This window comes from Cherax quadricarinatus, chromosome 84, assembly GCF_038502225.1.
Source record: "Cherax quadricarinatus isolate ZL_2023a chromosome 84, ASM3850222v1, whole genome shotgun sequence".
In the NCBI taxonomy this organism is placed as follows: Eukaryota; Metazoa; Arthropoda; class Malacostraca; order Decapoda; family Parastacidae; genus Cherax; species Cherax quadricarinatus.
The window spans coordinates 756,290-775,426 of record NC_091375.1 but is presented as its reverse complement, the minus strand read 5'-3'; the positions used below and the strand labels follow the sequence as shown (position 1 = coordinate 775,426).

General features: G+C 39.9%; 1 protein-coding gene across 1 annotated transcript in view; it reads left to right on the top strand.

The window, feature by feature from the left end:
• The window catches only part of Pka-C1 (Protein kinase, cAMP-dependent, catalytic subunit 1), a gene marked incomplete in the record, with an annotated part of 110,012 nt that overhangs the window by 39,958 nt on the left and 50,917 nt on the right, over nucleotides 1–19,137 (top strand). Inside the window, 1 exon segment of the mRNA XM_070102933.1 lies at nucleotides 12,368–12,466. Coding sequence (XP_069959034.1) covers nucleotides 12,368–12,466 — 99 coding nt within the window.

Below are 19,137 nucleotides of genomic sequence, written 5' to 3'. Positions count from 1 at the left end.
AGCAGCTTAAGGAGGAACTAAGGGTGGCTAAGCTTGAGATACAGTGATTGACAGAGGAAAACAAGAGGCGTCGTAGTAGTCCTGTTGTGAGTCCTTGGGTCAAGAAAGGAACCTGGACAGTGGCCGGACAGCATGGAATGAAGTTGAAAATCAAGAGAACAAATGGAGAGGTAGAAGCGATGAAGAAAGAGACTGCTATGGAAACTTCAAACTTTCTCTGTGCTAACAGACGAATGTCACAATGAATAACAAGGAAAGTAAGAATATTGTGCTTGTTGGGGACAGTCTAGGTACATGGATTGGGGCTTCTGCTTGAAGGATAGGAGTAGGAGACAGAGGGTGTGCTTCCCTGGGGCTGGGATGGAGGATATTGTTAGCTGGCTTGGTAACATCATGTATGGTAATGGGGTTAATCCTATTACCCGCCTCAGTGCTGGAGGCAATGATGTAGGCAAGGGTAGAAGTGAGAACTTAGAAGGTATAGGGCAGCAATAGACATTATTAGGAAGAAGGGAGGGAGCCCTATTACGTGTGGCATTTTGCCAAGAAGGGGTGTTGAAAATGAATGGCTGTCCAGAACGATTAGTATAAATTGTTGGCTGAACAAACACTGTAAGGATAATGCAGTACCATTCTTTGACAATTGGGACCACTTTTATGGCCGAAATGACATGTATGCCAAGGATAGGGTTCACTTATAAAAGGCAGGTGTGGGTTTCCTCGCTAGCTCAGTTGAGGATGTTGTTAGGTCTTTAAACGGATTAGTTAGAGGTATGGGTTTAGGAATGGAAAATAATGAGTGTCAAAATATTGATTTAGGCTTTGATATCATAAATCTTAATAATAACAGTCATTGAGTAACACAGGGTAATAATAGTAACAGAAATTGTGTAAAAGAAAAGCTAAATAGGAAAAAGGTTCACAAGAAAAAATATAATGTATTTTATACTTACTGTCGAAGCGGCAGAAATAAAATTAATGAATTACGTTTGGTAGTATGTGCTGGGAATTTTGATGTCATTGCAGTGACTGAAACATGGATTAATTTAGTCGGGATATGATTGCTGAGTGTCATGTTCAAGGGTTTAAGTTGTTCCATGTAGATAGATATAACGGGAAAGTGGGTGGAGTTGCATTATATGTACGAGAAAATATAAACTGTTTCATAAAAACAGGTATAAAAATAGATTGATCAGTAACAGAATCTGTTTTTGTAGAGTTTGTAGAAAGTCAAGAAAAACTAATTCTAGTTGTAATGTACCGACCTCCAGGCTTGGCTCACGATACAGGGAGACTTCTTTCGGACGAAATTGTTAGGGCTTCTAAACACACTAACGTAGTGATAGTAGGGGATTTTAACTTTAGTCAAATTGACTGGACTTCTATGACCTGTAATTTGGAGTCCAGTGACTTTATGAAAGTAGTTCAGGACTATTTTCTGAAACAGTATGTAACAGAGCCTACCAGAGGTAATAATTTGCTTGACCTAGTCTTGTCAAATAAAGAATCCCTCATAAATAATCTGGAGATCACTGAATAGTTTGGCGCAAGTGATCACAAATCCATTTTCGTTCTGCCAGTTATATTGGACTTAAGGAATAAGTGTTTAATTTCGATTGGGGTAATCTAGCTAATGTTTTTATTGACGATGATCATACTTAAGATTACGAAGGGATCTGTGTTTATGATTTTTTCTTAATAATGTACACCGTGCTCAGAGTATATATATTCCCCAGAGAGAAATCAGGTCAAATAATAATCCCAAATGGGTTAACAGGAGGATAAAGCATCTATTTGGGGAGAAAAGAGATTTATAGGCGCATCAAAAGAAAAGAGGTTAACCTTATTGACCAATATGTTCAGTTTAAGAGAGAAGTAAAAAAGGGGGATTAGAAAGTCTAACCAAGCCTATGAAATTAGTTACTAATGAATCAGACTAATCCAAAAGGGTTCGTTCAGGTGTACAGGACGAAGGTAAAGGAAGAAGTAAGACCTCTGAAAATTGGGAATGGACAGCTGACAGATAACGAACTGGAAATGTGTTTTCTATTTAATGACTATATTTTGTTAGACTTTACACAGGAAAACGTAAATGAGATTCCAGAAATTAACAATTATACATTTTCTGAAGAATTCAGATTAACTAATATTACTGTCACGAGCGACACGGTTATCAAGCATATAGATAAACTGAAACAAAATAAGTCCCCGGGACTCGACAAGTTGTTTTCCAGGGTACTTAAAGAATGCAAGATGGAACTTAAGTCAAGAGGGTCAGCAAATAGAACGTATGGAACACGTAAAAGACATGGGAATAATTAAGTCAGCTGATCTTTCTTTTAAGGAACATAAGACAAAGATCACAACAGCCAAGAAGATGACAGGGTGGGTATCGAGAACTTTCAAAACAAGGGAAATAATGCCAATGGTGACACTTAAAATCGCTAGTGCTCCCTCATTTAGAATATTGCTCAGAGCTGGAACAAATACAGAGATCATTTACGGCTCACATTGAGCCAGTAAAGCTCCTAAACTGCTGGGAACGCCTGCAAAACTTGAACATGTACTCCTTGGAGCGGAGGAAAGAGAGATGCATGATATATACCTGGAAAGTATTCGAGGGCTTGCTCCCAAATCTACACACTGCCATAACATACTGGAGTGAGAGATATTGGGAGGAAGTGTAAAATAAACCCAGTGAGGAGCAGGGTGCGGTGGGAATAATAAGGGAACACTGTATCAACATCCGGGGTCCCAGACTATTCAACATCTTACCAGAAGATATCGGAAACACGGCTGGAACAAGTCTAGAAGCCTTCAAGAGGAAACTGGACAAGTATCTTCACCAGGTGCCAGATCAACTAGGCTGTGATGGATATGTGGGGCAGCGGACCTCCAGCAGCAACAGCCTGGTTGACCAAGCAAGCACCAGACGAGCCTGGCCCATGGCCGGGCTCCGAGAGTAGTTACTCTCGAAACTCTTCAAAGGTATATCTAAGGTAAGGGCAAAGGTACCCCTCACTTCTTTTTACTTCACCTCCTTCGCTCCTTTCCTTCATGTTTTCTCCACCTCGCCGCGGTCGCTCGCCATCTCTTTCCTCTTCACCCCTCATCTTTCTCATCATCTTTCGCCCATCCTTCCCTACTGATCTCTCTTCGTCTCTTCCATTTCAGAGTTCTCTCCACCCACTTACGTAGTCCCCAGTCACTATTTATTTTATTGGCTTTTAACTTTGAAATTAAAAATATGTACTATGAATACACACGAAAACTAATTTTTAGAAATCGTATTTCTACATTTTTCCAGTCAGTAATTATTTTTTTTACAAGTCTTGTTGCTCTTACGAGACTGTATTGCGTTATTTCTTTAAATTTCTCAGATTTTATTTTTTTTTTTTTACCAATATTCGTGTCATTGGCAATTTAGACACGAATGCAATATGTGATCGTTAGTTATGTACGGATCCTGTCTCTACTACACTCTCTAGGTCGTACCACTTCCTGACTAAGGCTGAAGAAATGCTCCCTAACATCCTTGTGACCCATCCTAGTTTTCAACTTCGAGTTGTGCCCTCGTGTTCCTGTTTCTCATCTCTCAAAACAGTTTGCCCTCTTCACCCTCTTAATTCCTCGAGGTATTTTGTACGTTATCCTATTCTCCCCCTCCTACTCCTGCTATCCTCAAGTATCATCACGTTGAGTTCCCCTGACCTCTCCTCATAGGACATTACCCTTAGCTCCGGAACTAGACTTGTTTCTTGACATGCTTGACCAGGTGTGGATTCTATATTGGTACTGCATACTCCAATATGGGGCCTGACATACACGGTGTACAGTGTCGTGGATGACTCCTTCCTTGCATGTCTAAAAGCTAGTCTTAGGTTTTCAGACGTGCACTTGCTGGAGGAAGTATTTGGTTGATGCGCTCGATATAATGCTCACACCAAGGTCTTCCTTGATTGAGGTTTGCGGTCATTGCCCTAGAGCCTGTACTCTGTCTGCGGTCTTTGTCCTTCTCCGAACTTTATAACTTCGTACTTGTTAACATGACTCCCGAAATCGTAACAAGATTGCAAACAAACCATACCACGGGTGGGGGTTTGAACCCGACGCTCTGGAGTTTTGAGACTGACCGCGGGTTCAAACCCCACCCGTGGTATGGTTCGTACTTGTTAGGGTGGGTGGGTGTGGGGCGTGCGCGCACTTATGTATTTGCGTGTTTTCGCCTGTTCTTATTAGCAGATGAATTTAGCATCATTTTTTCCAGGTCAAGTACAGTAAGTTGTGTCGCTGATGTTACATATTAAATGTTTTTATTTCTTGATTTAGGGTCTCGACAAACACATTCGTATGTGCTCAGCTGACACCATGAATAACTCGGCTGCAGAAGAGACAACATTGCCTCAACTCATGTTTGAAAACAAATCACAAAGAAAGAAATGTTTTCACAGGGTGCGAGTGTCTATATCACCAAATTTTCACATCTTGCAAACTCCCACACCTGTGGTTTTCCATTTATTTTTTTTTACTGAAGGTTCCCTAAGCTCATCATATTCGGGTCACTTGCTTTTTGGTGTTAGGAGCAAAAATAGTATTCAGCTTTATGTAAATATTGCTGTACAATTGCAGATATGCGATCTTAATGCATAACAAGCCACATGGGGATGGAAATCTTTAGCTTTAGATCTTTCGCACTTTTGTACGTCGTCAGGAGCTATGCAATGTTATAAGACAGCAACAGAGGGGAGCGGAAAGACAGTTGGCATCAATGACTGCCCATGTCACATGGGCAGTCATTGTCTTGACTATGGTGCTCTTCACCAACTCCAAGGCTGAGGGACTGATTACCTCATCTTTTGTATATAATTCTTCACATTGTCCTTGTATTTGTTGTTGAGCCCCATGCACAAATTCCATAGGTGAGATAGGGGTAAATAAGAGAGTGATATAGGGCCAGGAGGGCTGACTGTGGAACATAGTACCGTATCTTCGATAGTATGCCTACAGTCTTGGAAATTTTCTTAGAAATTTGATGTATATGTGTATGAAATTTGAGTCTATTATCAAGGTGGATTCCTAAGAATTTTCCCTCTGTTAGTTTTGTGATAGGTGATCCATTTATCATTATGTTAAGAGGGACATCTGTAGCTCTGTTACCAAACTGAATGAAGTAGGTTTTGTCAATGTTTAGTGTAAGTTTGTTAGTCCTCATCCAGGTAGATATTTTCTGTAATTCGGTATTTACAGTATTGGCTAGCGTGACTGGGCTCGGGTGAGAGAAGACGTATGTAGTGTCATCTGCAAATAGTGTGGGTTTGAGTAATTGCGAAGCATTTGGAAGGTCATTTATGTATAGGAGAAAGAGAAGAGGGCCAAGGACACTTCCCTGTGGGACACCAACTGTAATTGGTTGTGCAGAAGAGTTTGCCCCATTTGCGTACACATATTGGCTTCTGTTTTATCCACAGTGGTATATTACAGACCATTCTGGAGAAATACCCTGACTTTGCTAGCTGTAAATAAAGCATTACCACATATGTGCATGTGTGTGTGTGTGTGTGTGTGTGTGTGTGTGTGTGTGTGTGTGTGTGTGTGTGTGTGTGTGTGTGTGTGTGGTGTGTGTGACTCAACAATCAATATTTGCACCAATAACTCATTACAGTTGTGACCGGGTGTGGAAGTGTGAATTGCTCATTACTCTATAATTTGTTCATGATTGTAGCCAAAGTATAAACGTAAGTAACCATTCTATAGAATTCATTACCTTTGTAACTTGTGAGCTCATTACCTTTGTACCTAGTTCAGCTATCAAAACTTTGGGGGCCCAGTCCCTGGACCCATTACGTACCTCTGTAATCTGTAAATACCTTTGTAACTTGTCATAATTGTGACCAGACTTACCTGGAGTTCATTACCTTTGTAAATTGTGAGTTCATTACCTTTGTAAATTGTGAGTTCATTACCTTTGTAAATTGTGAGTTCATTACCTCTGTAACTTGCTCAGCTATCAAAACTTTGGAGTCCAGTCCCTGGACCAATTATGTACCTCTGTAATCTTTTGACTACCGCCCACAGGATGGGTATGGGGTGCATAATAAACATATTAAACTAACTAAACTTGCTGAGGTAAGACTTGAGGTAGTTGAGGGAGTGCCCTCTTATACCATAGTGTGACAATTTTACGTGGAGCAAGTCATGGTCAACTGTATCAAAAGCTTTACGTAAGTCAATGAAGATCCCCAGTGGGACTTCTTTTTTCTCTATTGCAGTGTATATATGTTCTAGCATGTGTATAATAGCATCATTAGTATTTTTATTAGGCCTGAATCCAAATTGGCAGGGGTTGAGTATGTTTTGGGAGATAAGGTAGGAGTAGATTCGTTTATGAATTAATTTTTCGAAGATTTTTGAGAGAGGGTGTAAGTTGGATATTGGCCTATAGTTATTCAACTCTGTTTGGTCTCCTCCTTTGTGGATCGGGGTGACCCTTGCTATTTTGAGTACTGTAGGGAAGGTGGAGGATTCAATGGATTTGTTAAAGAGTGTTGCAATGATTGGTGATAGCACTTGTGACACTTTTTTGTATATAAGGGGTGGTAAGGTATTTAAATCTCCTGCCTTGTTTTTTAGTGCGTTGATAATAAGGGAGACTTCGTATGGGTTAGTCGGAGCTAGGAACAGTGTGTTCGGGTAGTTGCCGGTGAGGTAGTCATTTGGTGGGGTATCTGAGCTTGGGATTTTATTGGCAAGGTTTTGTCCTATAGTGGAGAAGAAATCATTGAGTCTGTTTGCTGTTTCTGTTGGTGGGAGTTGGGGTTCATCTGTTTTTGCTAATTTTATTTCGCTATTTCGTGATATCTTTTTTGTTCCCAGAATTTCTGATAGGGTGATAAAGTGACTAGTTGGTGAAACGTCTATAAATAAAGATACCCAGATGTTGCACATGTCTAATTCTTCGAGCTGAAAGAAGATGAACTGCACCTGTGGCAGGTATCCGCCGCACCCCGCTCAAGAACTGCTACACTGAACATATCTGAATGAAATGTAAGATTTAAATCAGTCTCATATTCCTCACATGGATGAAATATTAGGTCACAGTGTTGATAAGTGTAAGCAACTGCAGATGATCTACATACCTGAGAACATTTGGATGTTTCTTAGTTAACTTTTTACACCCTGCTCAATTTCATAACTTCACTTTAATTTTAAATTATGGAGGAGGGCCTGAAGCGCAGGTGGGAGGTCTGCCATCATGGCAGCTAGCTTAAGAGGCACGTAAGTTCCCCCGTCTTCTAATATGATGTTAATTTTTTTCACTACAGTCTACCTTGTCCATAATTGGAGAGGTCTGAGCAAAGCTCAGACCTCTCCAACATAATTTTCCTCAAAGATTTGTTAAGTTATACCATGAATTAAGGTAAGATCCTAGACTTCACCTTACGAAACAGACAAAGCAAATGCGATAATAATTATGGACAAGGTAGAGTATAGTGGAAAAAATGAACATATTAGAAGACGGGGGAACTTACGTGCCCCTTAATGGAGCAACTTTCCTAGAGGGGAATGCTATTTTTTCTCTCGGTTAATTTTACAGGCTAAGGGTTAATCTACTTCAGCTCATCTGAAAACCCTGCCCCGTCTGAGGTATGTTATCACTCCCTAGGATGTCACTCTCACCACTTGACCAAATCCCGGATACTTATTACTAGATGCACAGGGGCAACAGGTGTAAGAATACACCCGAAGGTTCCAGGGAATGGACAAAAAAAAAAAGGTCATAATAATAACCGTAAGGGGTCGAGGGGTAAGCCAGTGGAAGGCCTCGGTCAGATGACCAAACGCTCCAGTGGCGGGTCATGATATGACTTAAGACCCGCGTCAGGAAATACTTGTGTTTCCTGACACACCGTACCTTACGTGGGAATGGAACCCAGGTGTCTTCGATTGTTAGATGAACACTAACAACTGTTTGTACCATACGAAATGGAATTGTAATAATTTTTCTTTTCATCTTTTATTTTTACCCAGGAATGATCGTTCCTATTTCGGAACATCCTCTTTGTCCTGGTTTTATCGTAAGGTTATATTTTGCTGGTAATTTCAGAAGTTGTTGCACATTGCAGTTTCACGTTGCTGTCAGTTTCCCTTCGTCTTGTATCACCTGGTTAGTGTAGTTAAATGGTTCGGAGAACCGATAAGTTGATAAATGAAGACACATTTACAACACTTGGGTATCTTTGAGGAAACGTTTCGCCATACATTGGCTTCATCAGTCCTATACCAAGAAGAATGGTGAAGATCAAGAGGAGTTTGAGGTAATCAGTCCCTCAGCCTGGAGTCCATGGATGTATCTAGATGAGGCTGTTGTGCATAATCTAAAACTGGATTTGTATACGAATGCTCTTGGGTTCGCCCTGCGGCTGCCCAAGAGTGTGGTGGGGTAGATAAACTATAGTTAATGTCCCCTTTAGGTTTGAACAAGTCTGCCGTAGAGATCTTTTCCCTTTTCCTTAAATGTGTGGAAAATTCCTAAGACGAATGCCAGACAAATCTATATTCAGAATGTAAAGACCTTTATTTTGTCCCGAAGTCTGATAATTTTGATATTTTTTCATGTTACCAATGTTAATTTTGCTAGGTAATCACTCCATTACCTTTGCTTGTAAACTATCCTCTATTCCTATAATACTCAGTCTTTCTGGCATTAGGCACTCGTGTGCCTGGGTCACTCAGCATTTCCTGCCTCCCATCCTCATTCTTAGCAAGAGCGTCCCTCAGAACGAATCTGCTGAGATCTCTTACTCATTTCTGCACTGTTGCAAGTTCCTGATATGTTGATTGCAACACGAAAGGCCTAAAGCTATCATTTAACTCCCCCTGTGATTGTTCTGTATCTTGTATTGCTTGTTCGCGCTTCTTGTTTTTTTACATATGTATGTATGTCGTGCCGAATAAATAAAACTTGCGATTTTGGCTTAAATAGCAACGTGCTTCTTGCCGAATAAAGCAAGCGAAAATTTGTGTATGCAGTAATTTCGCAAAAATCATTCTGAACCTACCGAAAAAAAATATATTTCATTGTGTTTGTCTATTATTAAATTATTGTAAACTTAACTAAAATATATTTAGTTGGATTAGGCTAAATTAAATTGCGCTTGTTGTAATAAGGTTAGGTAAGTTTTCTAATTTTTTTTTGGTATAAAATTATTGGTTTTTACATTAACATAAATGAAAAAATATATATCTTTAAATGTATAAGAGAAAATTTTAGAAAGGACTTAATTTTATACGAGTTCTTGCTAATTGACCAGTTTTACCTATTCGGCACGACATTATATATACACACACACACACACACACACACACACACACACACACACACACACACACACACACACACACACACACACACACACACACACACACATATATATATATATATATATATATATATATATATATATATATATGCACTAAGTTATTTTGTTATGCTTTTATATATATATATGGAAAGTATACATCAGCAGTAGTCTGCTACTCTGTCCTATATGATAGTTACAAATGCACATTAATGAGTATTTCACATATATTAAGCTCATACATGAATATCTACACACTTGCATGTGTGCACACATGCACTACATATGCAATACACACAAATACATGTATACATGTATTTTTTGTATTATGGATGTATGTACTTGCCTACAACTGGGGCATCACTAGGCTCCACGGTTGGGGAGGGGAATGTTGGGGTTTTGGAGGGGTGAAGGGGGGTAGAGAAGTAAGAGGACAAAAGGTGACCTGCACTGGTAAAGTTCCTTTCCTGCTGTTGGCTGTGATCCCCTACAGTGGGCAGCAGCAGCAGCAGCAGCAGCATCGAGCACTCTGCCAAGTTCCTTCATTTCCTGTGTGTCGTAGCTCAGGCAGGTAATTTCCTCCTCATCCCTCCCTCTTCTCCTTCCCTCCCTCCCTTTCTTTCCCTCTTTTCCCAGATTCTGGGTCACTTAAGGTGGTATTGCTTGAGTTGGTTGTACCTGGGGGAGGGGGAACGTGTACTCTGGAAGGGTGCTGGTCTTGCCACTTACTACTAGAACCCACCATTTCTCCACATAAAGGTGATAAAGGAGGCCCCCACATGTACACCTTTACGGTGTTCCACGTTTTCATTGGCTTCCAATTGAGCCATTGTTCATTATGTTGCACCCGCCAGTGATTGTCACCGGCGAGTGCAACAATGACTAAATTGGAAGCCAATGAAAACATGGAACACTAAAAATAGGCAGTGTTTCCCCGTTTTTAAATCTGTTGACACGGTTGATGACACGGAACAAATTCTGGATATGGACTGTCGAATGTGAAAAATTACTCTGTTTTATTTATTTTGAGACTGATTTATGTACTATGAGTGACTGTCAGTACAGTAGCAAGTTAGTTGTACTCAGCGGTGACGCCAGATTACTGTTTGGTGGGGGGAGGGAGGCTTAGGGTGCTTGCCTGATCTACCAGGCTGTTACTGCTGGTGGTGTGCTGGCCCACATACCATCACAGCCTAGTTGATCTGGCACTTGGTGGAGGTACACGTCCTGTTATTACTATTTTTATTAGGGGGGGTTAATAGCTGAGGCTAAAGCCCCCAAGGTTTGCTCCCCCCATTGGTGCCACCCCTTGTGGTACTGTAATGTGTTTAAGGAAGTTTTTAACAATAAATTTCTAGTATTTGAAAAATAAAATAAATTTCTCTCGTATCTCTCCCATTCTTATCCCACCCTGTCCTCTCTATCCCTACCTGCCCCTCCTGCTTTACCCACCTTCCTGTTAATTATCTCTATAAAGGGTCAACAGACTGCTCACTGCAAGGCCCCTGCGAGTGGATGGCAGCCAATATGGTGCCATAATTACGCACACTTACTATAATGGCACTACTATGCACAAACAGCTCCCAAACTTCCATAGAGAAATGCAGCGGTGGTGTCTTAAGTAGTATCTAAAGTGATTAAATTAGGGGATAATTTTTATTAATTTTTTTGTAAAGCGATAAACCCATATGGGTCATTCGGCTCAAGTAATAGCTGAGGCTCATCCTCTCTGGTAATTGTGGGTGTTGCACTACCTACCTGTATTTGTACATGTTCAAAGTGGGGCATCATGCCATTAACACCCAGTTAGTTTAGTTGATATCCTTATTATGCACCCCATACCCATCCTGTGGGCGGTAGTCAAAGGATTACGGAGGTACATAATGGATCCTGGGCCTCGGCCTCAGAGTTTTGATAGCTGAACAAGGTACAAAGGTAATGAACTCCAGGTAGATCTGGTCACAATCATGAACAAGTTACAAGGTAATGAACTCCAGGTAGATCTGGTCACAATCATGAACAAGTTACAAGGTAGTGAACTCCAGGTAGATCTGGTCACAATCATGAACAAGTTACAAGGTAGTGAACTCCAGGTAGATCTGGTCACAATCATGAACAAGTTACAAGGTAGTGAACTCCAGGTAGATCTGGTCACAATCATGAACAAGTTACAAGGTAGTGAACTCCAGGTAGATCTGATCACAATCATGAACAAGTTACAAGGTAATGAACTCCAGGTAGATCTGGTCACAATCATGAACAAGTTACAAGGTAGTGAACTCCAGGTAGATCTGGTCACAATCATGAACAAGTTACAAGGTAGTGAACTCCAGGTAGATCTGATCACAATCATGAATAAGTTACAAAGGTAATGAACTTGGTTAATTTTCCTTGTCAAGTAATTATCAGGCAACTTCTCTAATATTACTGCATTAGCTTCTAGGAGGATAAGACTTCCATCATAGCTACCTAGCCTCACAACCCACAGGTCTATCCATAACTAGACCATGACAAATGTTCACCCAGCAGTTATAACACTGCTGTCCACTTACAAGGGCATATGTAGTGTGTTCTGTTTTTCATCATAGTTCTTCTTAAATCACTGGGAGGGGAAAGGATAAAAAGCATCCACTTGTTACATTCACCAAGGAAAATGATTGTGTTGTCAAAGTAGGTATAACAGTCTGCTTTATATGTCATCTCACCAGTCAAGTTTCTCTCCTGATGTAGTACAGTGACGTGATATATTTTTGACATCTATATTCTGACCCATACGAGAATTATTTTTACTTGTTAATATTTCGTTTACATTTCTTCTCTAAAATTATAATTAACCTTTCAAGGTTAAAGCTGTAAGTTTTAAGTCGATTATTCACTTTTTTTTCAATATCTCATCAAATTTTTATTTGATCTCATAGTTACTTGTGCTACAGATTAAATTTTATTTTGTCTTTGGTATAGATGCATTGTACATGCATGTGAATACTAACAATTGTTTGTGTTTGCAGGTGGTTAAGTTGAAACAAGTGGAACATACACTCAACGAGAAACGAATATTGCAAGCGATCACCTTCCCCTTCCTCGTCTCTCTAGAGTTCCACTTCAAGGTAACCAGTGCTAGCTAACCTTATGTTCTCTTTCTTTGTATCTCCTGTACCTCACTATCTGTTTCTCTTTAGAGAGGGAGAGAACATTTTTCTTTCACTATCCTTGCCTCAACCGTTTAGTCTAAATGGTAGTAGATAGTATTCATTTGATGTATTAGTAGGTAATTCTGCACAGATAGCTTCAATGTCAACAGTGATGTATTCTGCTGTTTGCCTTTCTCAACTTTTTTTTTTCTTCTTTCTAAACATGTAAGGGGCATACAGAACCTAGGTAATGGGAAGCAGTCAGGTTTGATATGAGGAAGAGGGATCCTGAAGATTCTGAGGGTAACTGCCCTCACGGCCAGGTCCCAGACCAGATTGCTTGGTTGAGGATTTGAGCACTCAGGTTGTTGGTGCTGCCTCTCACAGTTCAGCATAAGCATCACTTTATCAGGAAGTGAACTTAGCAAGTTCTTTGAAGACACCTAGGAGTCTTTGTAGTTTTCTTTATGTATGAAGGAATGTTGAAAAAGTCTTGCCCTTTACGCACAGTTTTTTCACTGAAGGTATTTTTCACCATCTACCAAGTCTGATATTCTTGTAGGGAGTAATTTCAATGTGTAGATTTAGGATTAATCCCTCCAGAACTTTTCAGATGTAAATTGATACCCTTTTCTCAACTACTTTCCATGGAATTTATAAGGGCATTGAAGATCCTCTACATTTTTCATAAATGCAATTTCACTTGCCTTAAAAAAAATGGTCTGTTAGTGTGCAGTAATGTTAGTTTAGAGAGCACAAGTAACCTAGTATCAGCTTTGGTTTTAAAGGTTCTAATTATCCAGCCTATCACTCTGTTCATGAAAGTAACACTGTTGTGATTCATGAACATAACATAAGATCTGATATTATCATTCTTAGTCCCTCACACATCTCTTCCTATCTGTCTGTTGAGTGGTTTGAATTTTATACTGTTCGTTTTTAAATTTTTGTTTTTTCCATAGTGGGGGCAGCTGAAATTTGTTCTCATTTAGCGTAATGACTAACATGGTTTACTGATAGTAGCAGTTATTGTCAGCTTGAAGTTAAGCTGTGTTCTTGATGGATGTCACTCTCATGCAGTCTAGTATCCTCCTACCCTTCCATTCCTCCCTATCTTCTACCTCCCTTTCTTACCTCCTTACTTTTCTTCCCTCCTATCTCCTTCCTTCTCCTTCCTCTATTTCTTCTCATCCTTCCCTCGTATCTTTTTCACCCTGTGAATCTTGTTACTAGTGAATGAGTGAGTGCTGTAATAGGTTGTATTAATAGTTGTGTGCTTGCCCCGACCTCTTAGTGTCGTATCTGACATTGGAGGGTGGCACTTCACAAGACCTGCTTAAGTGCATGAAATTAATGTTGGGAGCAGGCTGGCTCTCTGCTGGGATGTGTACTTGGCTATGGAGGTGGTGGTGCAAGACTAGTCTTGTTATTGGAGATGTAAGGAATTTAGTAATGAGATAGGTGGTGGAAAGGTTCCCTCACTGCTATTTTGTTAGTATTCATAATGAAGCTTAGACAAAATTTCAAAGGCTATTATAATGGCTGACATAGTTCCAGTACACAAAGGAGGCAGTCGAGTTCCAGCAAAACACAGGCCCATCATAGTAACATCACATGTGAATTTTTGAGAATGTAGTTAGAGGAGGCTAGAAAGAGATTCAGTAGCTTAAAGGGGTGTTCAAGGATTATCCCTGGAATGAGGATGTAGAAAACTGCCATGACAGTGATTCGACCAACAACAACTGGAAGCTGGTAGCAACAAATTACCACGAACTGCACAAGCCATGAAAACCATGGCTACTGAGCAGGAAGATCCTTCCTAAATGTTATCATTGTTCAGATCATGCATTTGTTTTCTAGTTTTTCTTCATAACTCTTTAGTTCTGAGAGTTGTCTTGCAGTACATCTTGAGATTTTTCTTATTTTAGCTGCAGACACCATTATGACAACATTCACCCTTCGTCTTATGTATTTTGTTATCAGCTTTTCACCAGTTTGCTAACCAAATCTCTGAAAGTTTATAGTGTGAGATAAATGAGCATCTTGCTATTCTGTTGATCAGTAACAGTGCTTTTTAGGATGATTTCAGAGTTCCTTTCTAAGTGATTCTACATTTTATCAGTATACTATATTCTTTATTTGACCTGCTTTTGTTGTCTTCTATTTCCCCTGTATATGGCAGCTGTCCATCTGTCCCACTATTTATCAGTCTTATCCAAGTTGTCCTTTAGGGACACAAGTATCTTGCAAAGAATTTTTTGCATCTTCTAAGATTTTTTTAAACTCTACATATAAATTGGGAAAGTGGGCAAGTAATGATCCTTGTGGGGACCCCATTGGTAACATTTTCCAATAAGCAAATTTTTATTTCAAAGATGGATCTCTCATTTTAATAATCTGCTTTTCATTCTCTCTATATGTCTGATTATCTTAGTAGCTTGATTAATTTAATATAAAAGATATTTATTTCAAGACCAGTTGTGTATTAGCAAGATTTTGCACTCATGTTTTAGCCACTACTCAGATGGCTGTTTTCAGAATTTTTTTTCAGTAATTGTCAGTGAAACATCCCTGTGATTTAACAGCTCTTACTGTCTCTGTTTTTTTCAGTAACTATTTGTGAATTTACCTACTTGTAATATCTCCCCAAAAATCTGAAGTGGAAGATTTTTCAAACTGAAAAGTGACAGCTTGACTATCATGAGTGCCAAGTTGCAGCCATGTAGGTTGTAGAGTGTTAAAGTGTAGTATTTGTCATGGGAGGTATACTTATGGATGCTCAGGAGGGGTGCCTGAGCAAGCAAGTGTTCACAAGCTGTCTTTGTTTGCTGCCTCCCAGAATAGCCACTCTTTGTGGTGATCGTAATCTTAGTCTATGCTGCTGGGTTTGGCAGGGGGCTTTTATACGTAAAATGCATTTTATTTTTATTACTTGGAGGTGCGTGCACCCCTACATGTGTATGCACATATGTATGTTCATTAGTGTACATGAAAGATAAGTAAGGGAATAAAGGCCAGCATACATATGAAGTGACAAGTAAGGCAGAGAGATTTACAGGACTGAAATTTGGTGCAGAGTTCATTTATATAACTCCATAGGTCATAATGAGTTTAGTCAGAAGGGCTGCAAAATGACATTATTCCTGGCAGAAATCCCCCAACTGAACCTGTGATCCAGTCAATGCAAATGAACAAAACTCGGAAACAAGTGAGTATGGAAAACTAAACACTAAAGAACACAGAAAATTGGAAAATAAGCTAGAGTTCTGAGAAAGAAAATCCTAAAAAAAAAGTCACTTAAGGAATTGTACAGGAAGACATTTGATGAGATAAATGAGCAAAAGTTAAAAAAAAAAAAAAAATAAAACAGGCAGAACAGGGAAGGGTTGGCAGGCTGAATTATCTTGAACTTCTAGATTTGTAGTGTTTCTTGCGTAGGGCTGACTGAACTACGTATATGAAAATAATGCCTTTTTTGTTAATATTAATTTAGCGTTTCTGTATGTCATTGTGGATAATGCAAAACAGTGAGAAAAAGAACAGAGGATGATTACAGGGAACTTCAAGACTTGGGCAGAGTGAAGGAATGGTTTAATAAGTGGATGCTAGAGTTGAACTGCAGCAAGTATAAAATAATGAGCTGGGGGAGGATGGGAAACATGAAGTGTCAAAGTATAAAAAATACTTAGAAATACTGGAGGGATGGGTAATTAATCTGTTAACTGAAATTATTCTTTGTAGGAAAGAGGCATGGCAGATGGTGCAAAATATTTCAATGTAGAAAAAAGATACAAAAGTACGTATTTAAGATTACTCAAAGTATGAAAGGTCCGAGACTTCTTTAACACACCATCTTCAAGATGCAACTGAATTAATTTCTCTAGGCAGTGCCTGATCAATTAAGCTTTGGTGCTTAAAGGACAGTGTGCAGTGAGCAACAACAGCCTGACTGATCAGGCCATCAACCAGGTGACCTGGTTGATGTCACCCTTGGACTCTTTGTTGATTTTTCTCAAGTGAAGACTTAACCCACAAGCAATGTAGGGAGTATTCTCTGTCAGTTGTTATCTGGCTTTTCAGCTAATCAGCCTGTTGAACAGGCTGTTAATTAGGCTGCCTGGACATGGACGGGGTTGCTGGCATGATAATCCTAGAAACCGTCAAGGCATCACATGAAACTTGTGCACTGAAGCACACACACTGAATAGCACTTAATATCTTGTACAAGGAATGCATTCTTGATTAAAGAACCACTCATATGTTGTGGGAAGGAATTTATTAAGATAGTTTATTAGCTAGGTATTGTGTATGGCAATGAACAAATGGAGACTGAAGCTTCTACCATGCTTTGTGCTGACTGACTAACGTGAGTTCAGCATTTCAATGTTGTGTACTACTTATACAAGTTAAGTGCCAGGGCTAGCTAGCTAGCTAGCTTGGAGCTGACATCTAGTCTTGTGCAAGGGTATATATCAGCAAGAGAAGGTTCAGAAATTGGTTACGAGTGTCCCAGAATTTTGGGGCATAAACTAGGACAGCCTAAATGAGCTGAATCTGGTGATACTGAAGGAATAAAGATGTAGAGAAACTGAGACTGATACGAGGGAAGCAGAATGGTAGTACACCCATCAATGATAAATGACCATGCTAGCCACCAGCACATTAGACCCCCATCCCTTCACTCTATTAGGAGTGAAGCAGTGTGTGGTAGTAGTGGTTGAAAGGGGATTGTAATTTCAGCAGTACAGTAGATATGATAACTTTCATTGAATAATGCACTTTCTGCTGCCTGTCCATCAATAAAGTTTGAAAAGGGATCCCAAGAACTGAAATTTAATGCCTGCAGCCATCTAGCAGAGTTAGCACTCGTTACAACCCCCCTCCTTCCTTTTCCATATGATACGTATTTAACTGAGATGTAAATAAATTGTTTACAACACCGACAAGTTGGTAAATGAGACACTTGTGCAACATTTGGGTATCTTTATTCCCAAATGTTGCACAAGTTCCTCATTTATTAACTGGGATATATTTATTTTATCCTAGGTAGTAGGTTGGTAGACAGCAACCACCCAGGGAGGTACTACCGTCCTGCCAAGTGAGTGTAAAACGAAAGCCTGTAATTGTTTTACATGATGGTAGGATTGCTGGTGTCTTTTGTCTGTCTCATAAACATGCAAGATTTCAGGTATGTCTTGCTACTTCTACTTACGCTTAGGTCACACTACACATACATGTACAAGCATATACAGTGGACCCCCGCATAACGATATTAATCCGTTCCTGAGAGCTCATTGTTATGCGAAATTATCGTTATGCGAATGAATTTTCCCCATAAGAAATAATGGAAATCAAATTAATCCGTGCAAGACACCCCAAAGTGTGAAAAAAAAAAATTTTACCACATGAAATATTAATTTTAATACACACAAACTGAAAAAGACATGCACAGTTACATGACACTTACCTTTATTGAAGATCTGGTGACGATTGATGGGATGGGAGGAGGAGAGAGTCTTAGTGTTTAGAAGGGGAATCCCCTTCCATTAAGACTTGAGGTGTCAAGTTCTTTTCTGGGGTTACTTCCCTTCTTCTTTTAATGCCACTAGGACCAGCTTCAGAGTCACTGGACTTCTGTCGCACAACATATCTGTCCATAGTGGCCTGTACCTCTCGTTCCTTTATGACTTTCCTAAAGTGTTTCACAACATGTCAGTGTAATAGTCACCAGCACAGCTTGCAATAGCTGTGTTAGGGTGATTGTCATCAAAAAAGGTTTGCACTTTAAGCCACATTCCACACATTTCCTTAATCTTTGAAGTAGGCAACTTCTTCAATTTCTCTCTCCCCTCCTCCGAAGCAGTTTCCTCAGGTCTGGCCTCTTGCTGTTGAAGTTGATCTAGCAGCTCATCAGTGGTTAGTTCTTCATTGTCCTCCTCCACCAACTTTTCCACATCATCCCCACTAACCTCCAACCCCAAGGACTTTCCCAATGTCACAATGGATTCCTCAACTGGCATAGGATTCCCAGGGTTAGCCTCAAACCCTTCAAAACCCCTTTGGTCTACACATTCTGGCCACAGTTTCTTCCAGGCAGAGTTCAAGGTCCTCTTAGTCACTCCCTCCCAAGCCTTACCTATAAGGTTTACACAATTGAGGATATTAAAGTGATCTCTCCAAAACTCTCTTAGAGTCAATTGAGTTCCTGAGGTCACTACGAAGCACCTTTCAAACTGAGCTTTTGTGTACAGTTTTTTGAAGTTTGCAATAACCTGCTGGTCCATGGGCTGCAGGAGAGGAGTGGTATTAGGAGGCAAAAACTTCACCTTAATGAAACTCATGTCCCCATAAAGTCGCTCTGCCACGTCTGTAGGATGACCAGGGGCATTTTCTAACACCAGGAGGCACTTAAGGTCAAATTTCTTTTCAGTTAGGTAATCTTTCACATTGGGGGCAAATGCTTGGTGTAACCAGTCATAGAAAAAGTCCCTAGTGACCCATGCCTTACTGTTTGCCCTCCGCAGCACACACAAATTAGCCTTGAGGATATTCTTTTGCCTGAACGCTCTGGGAGTTTCTGAGTGATACACTAATAAAGGCTTCACTTTGCAATCACCACTAGCATTGGAACACATGAGAAGAGTAAG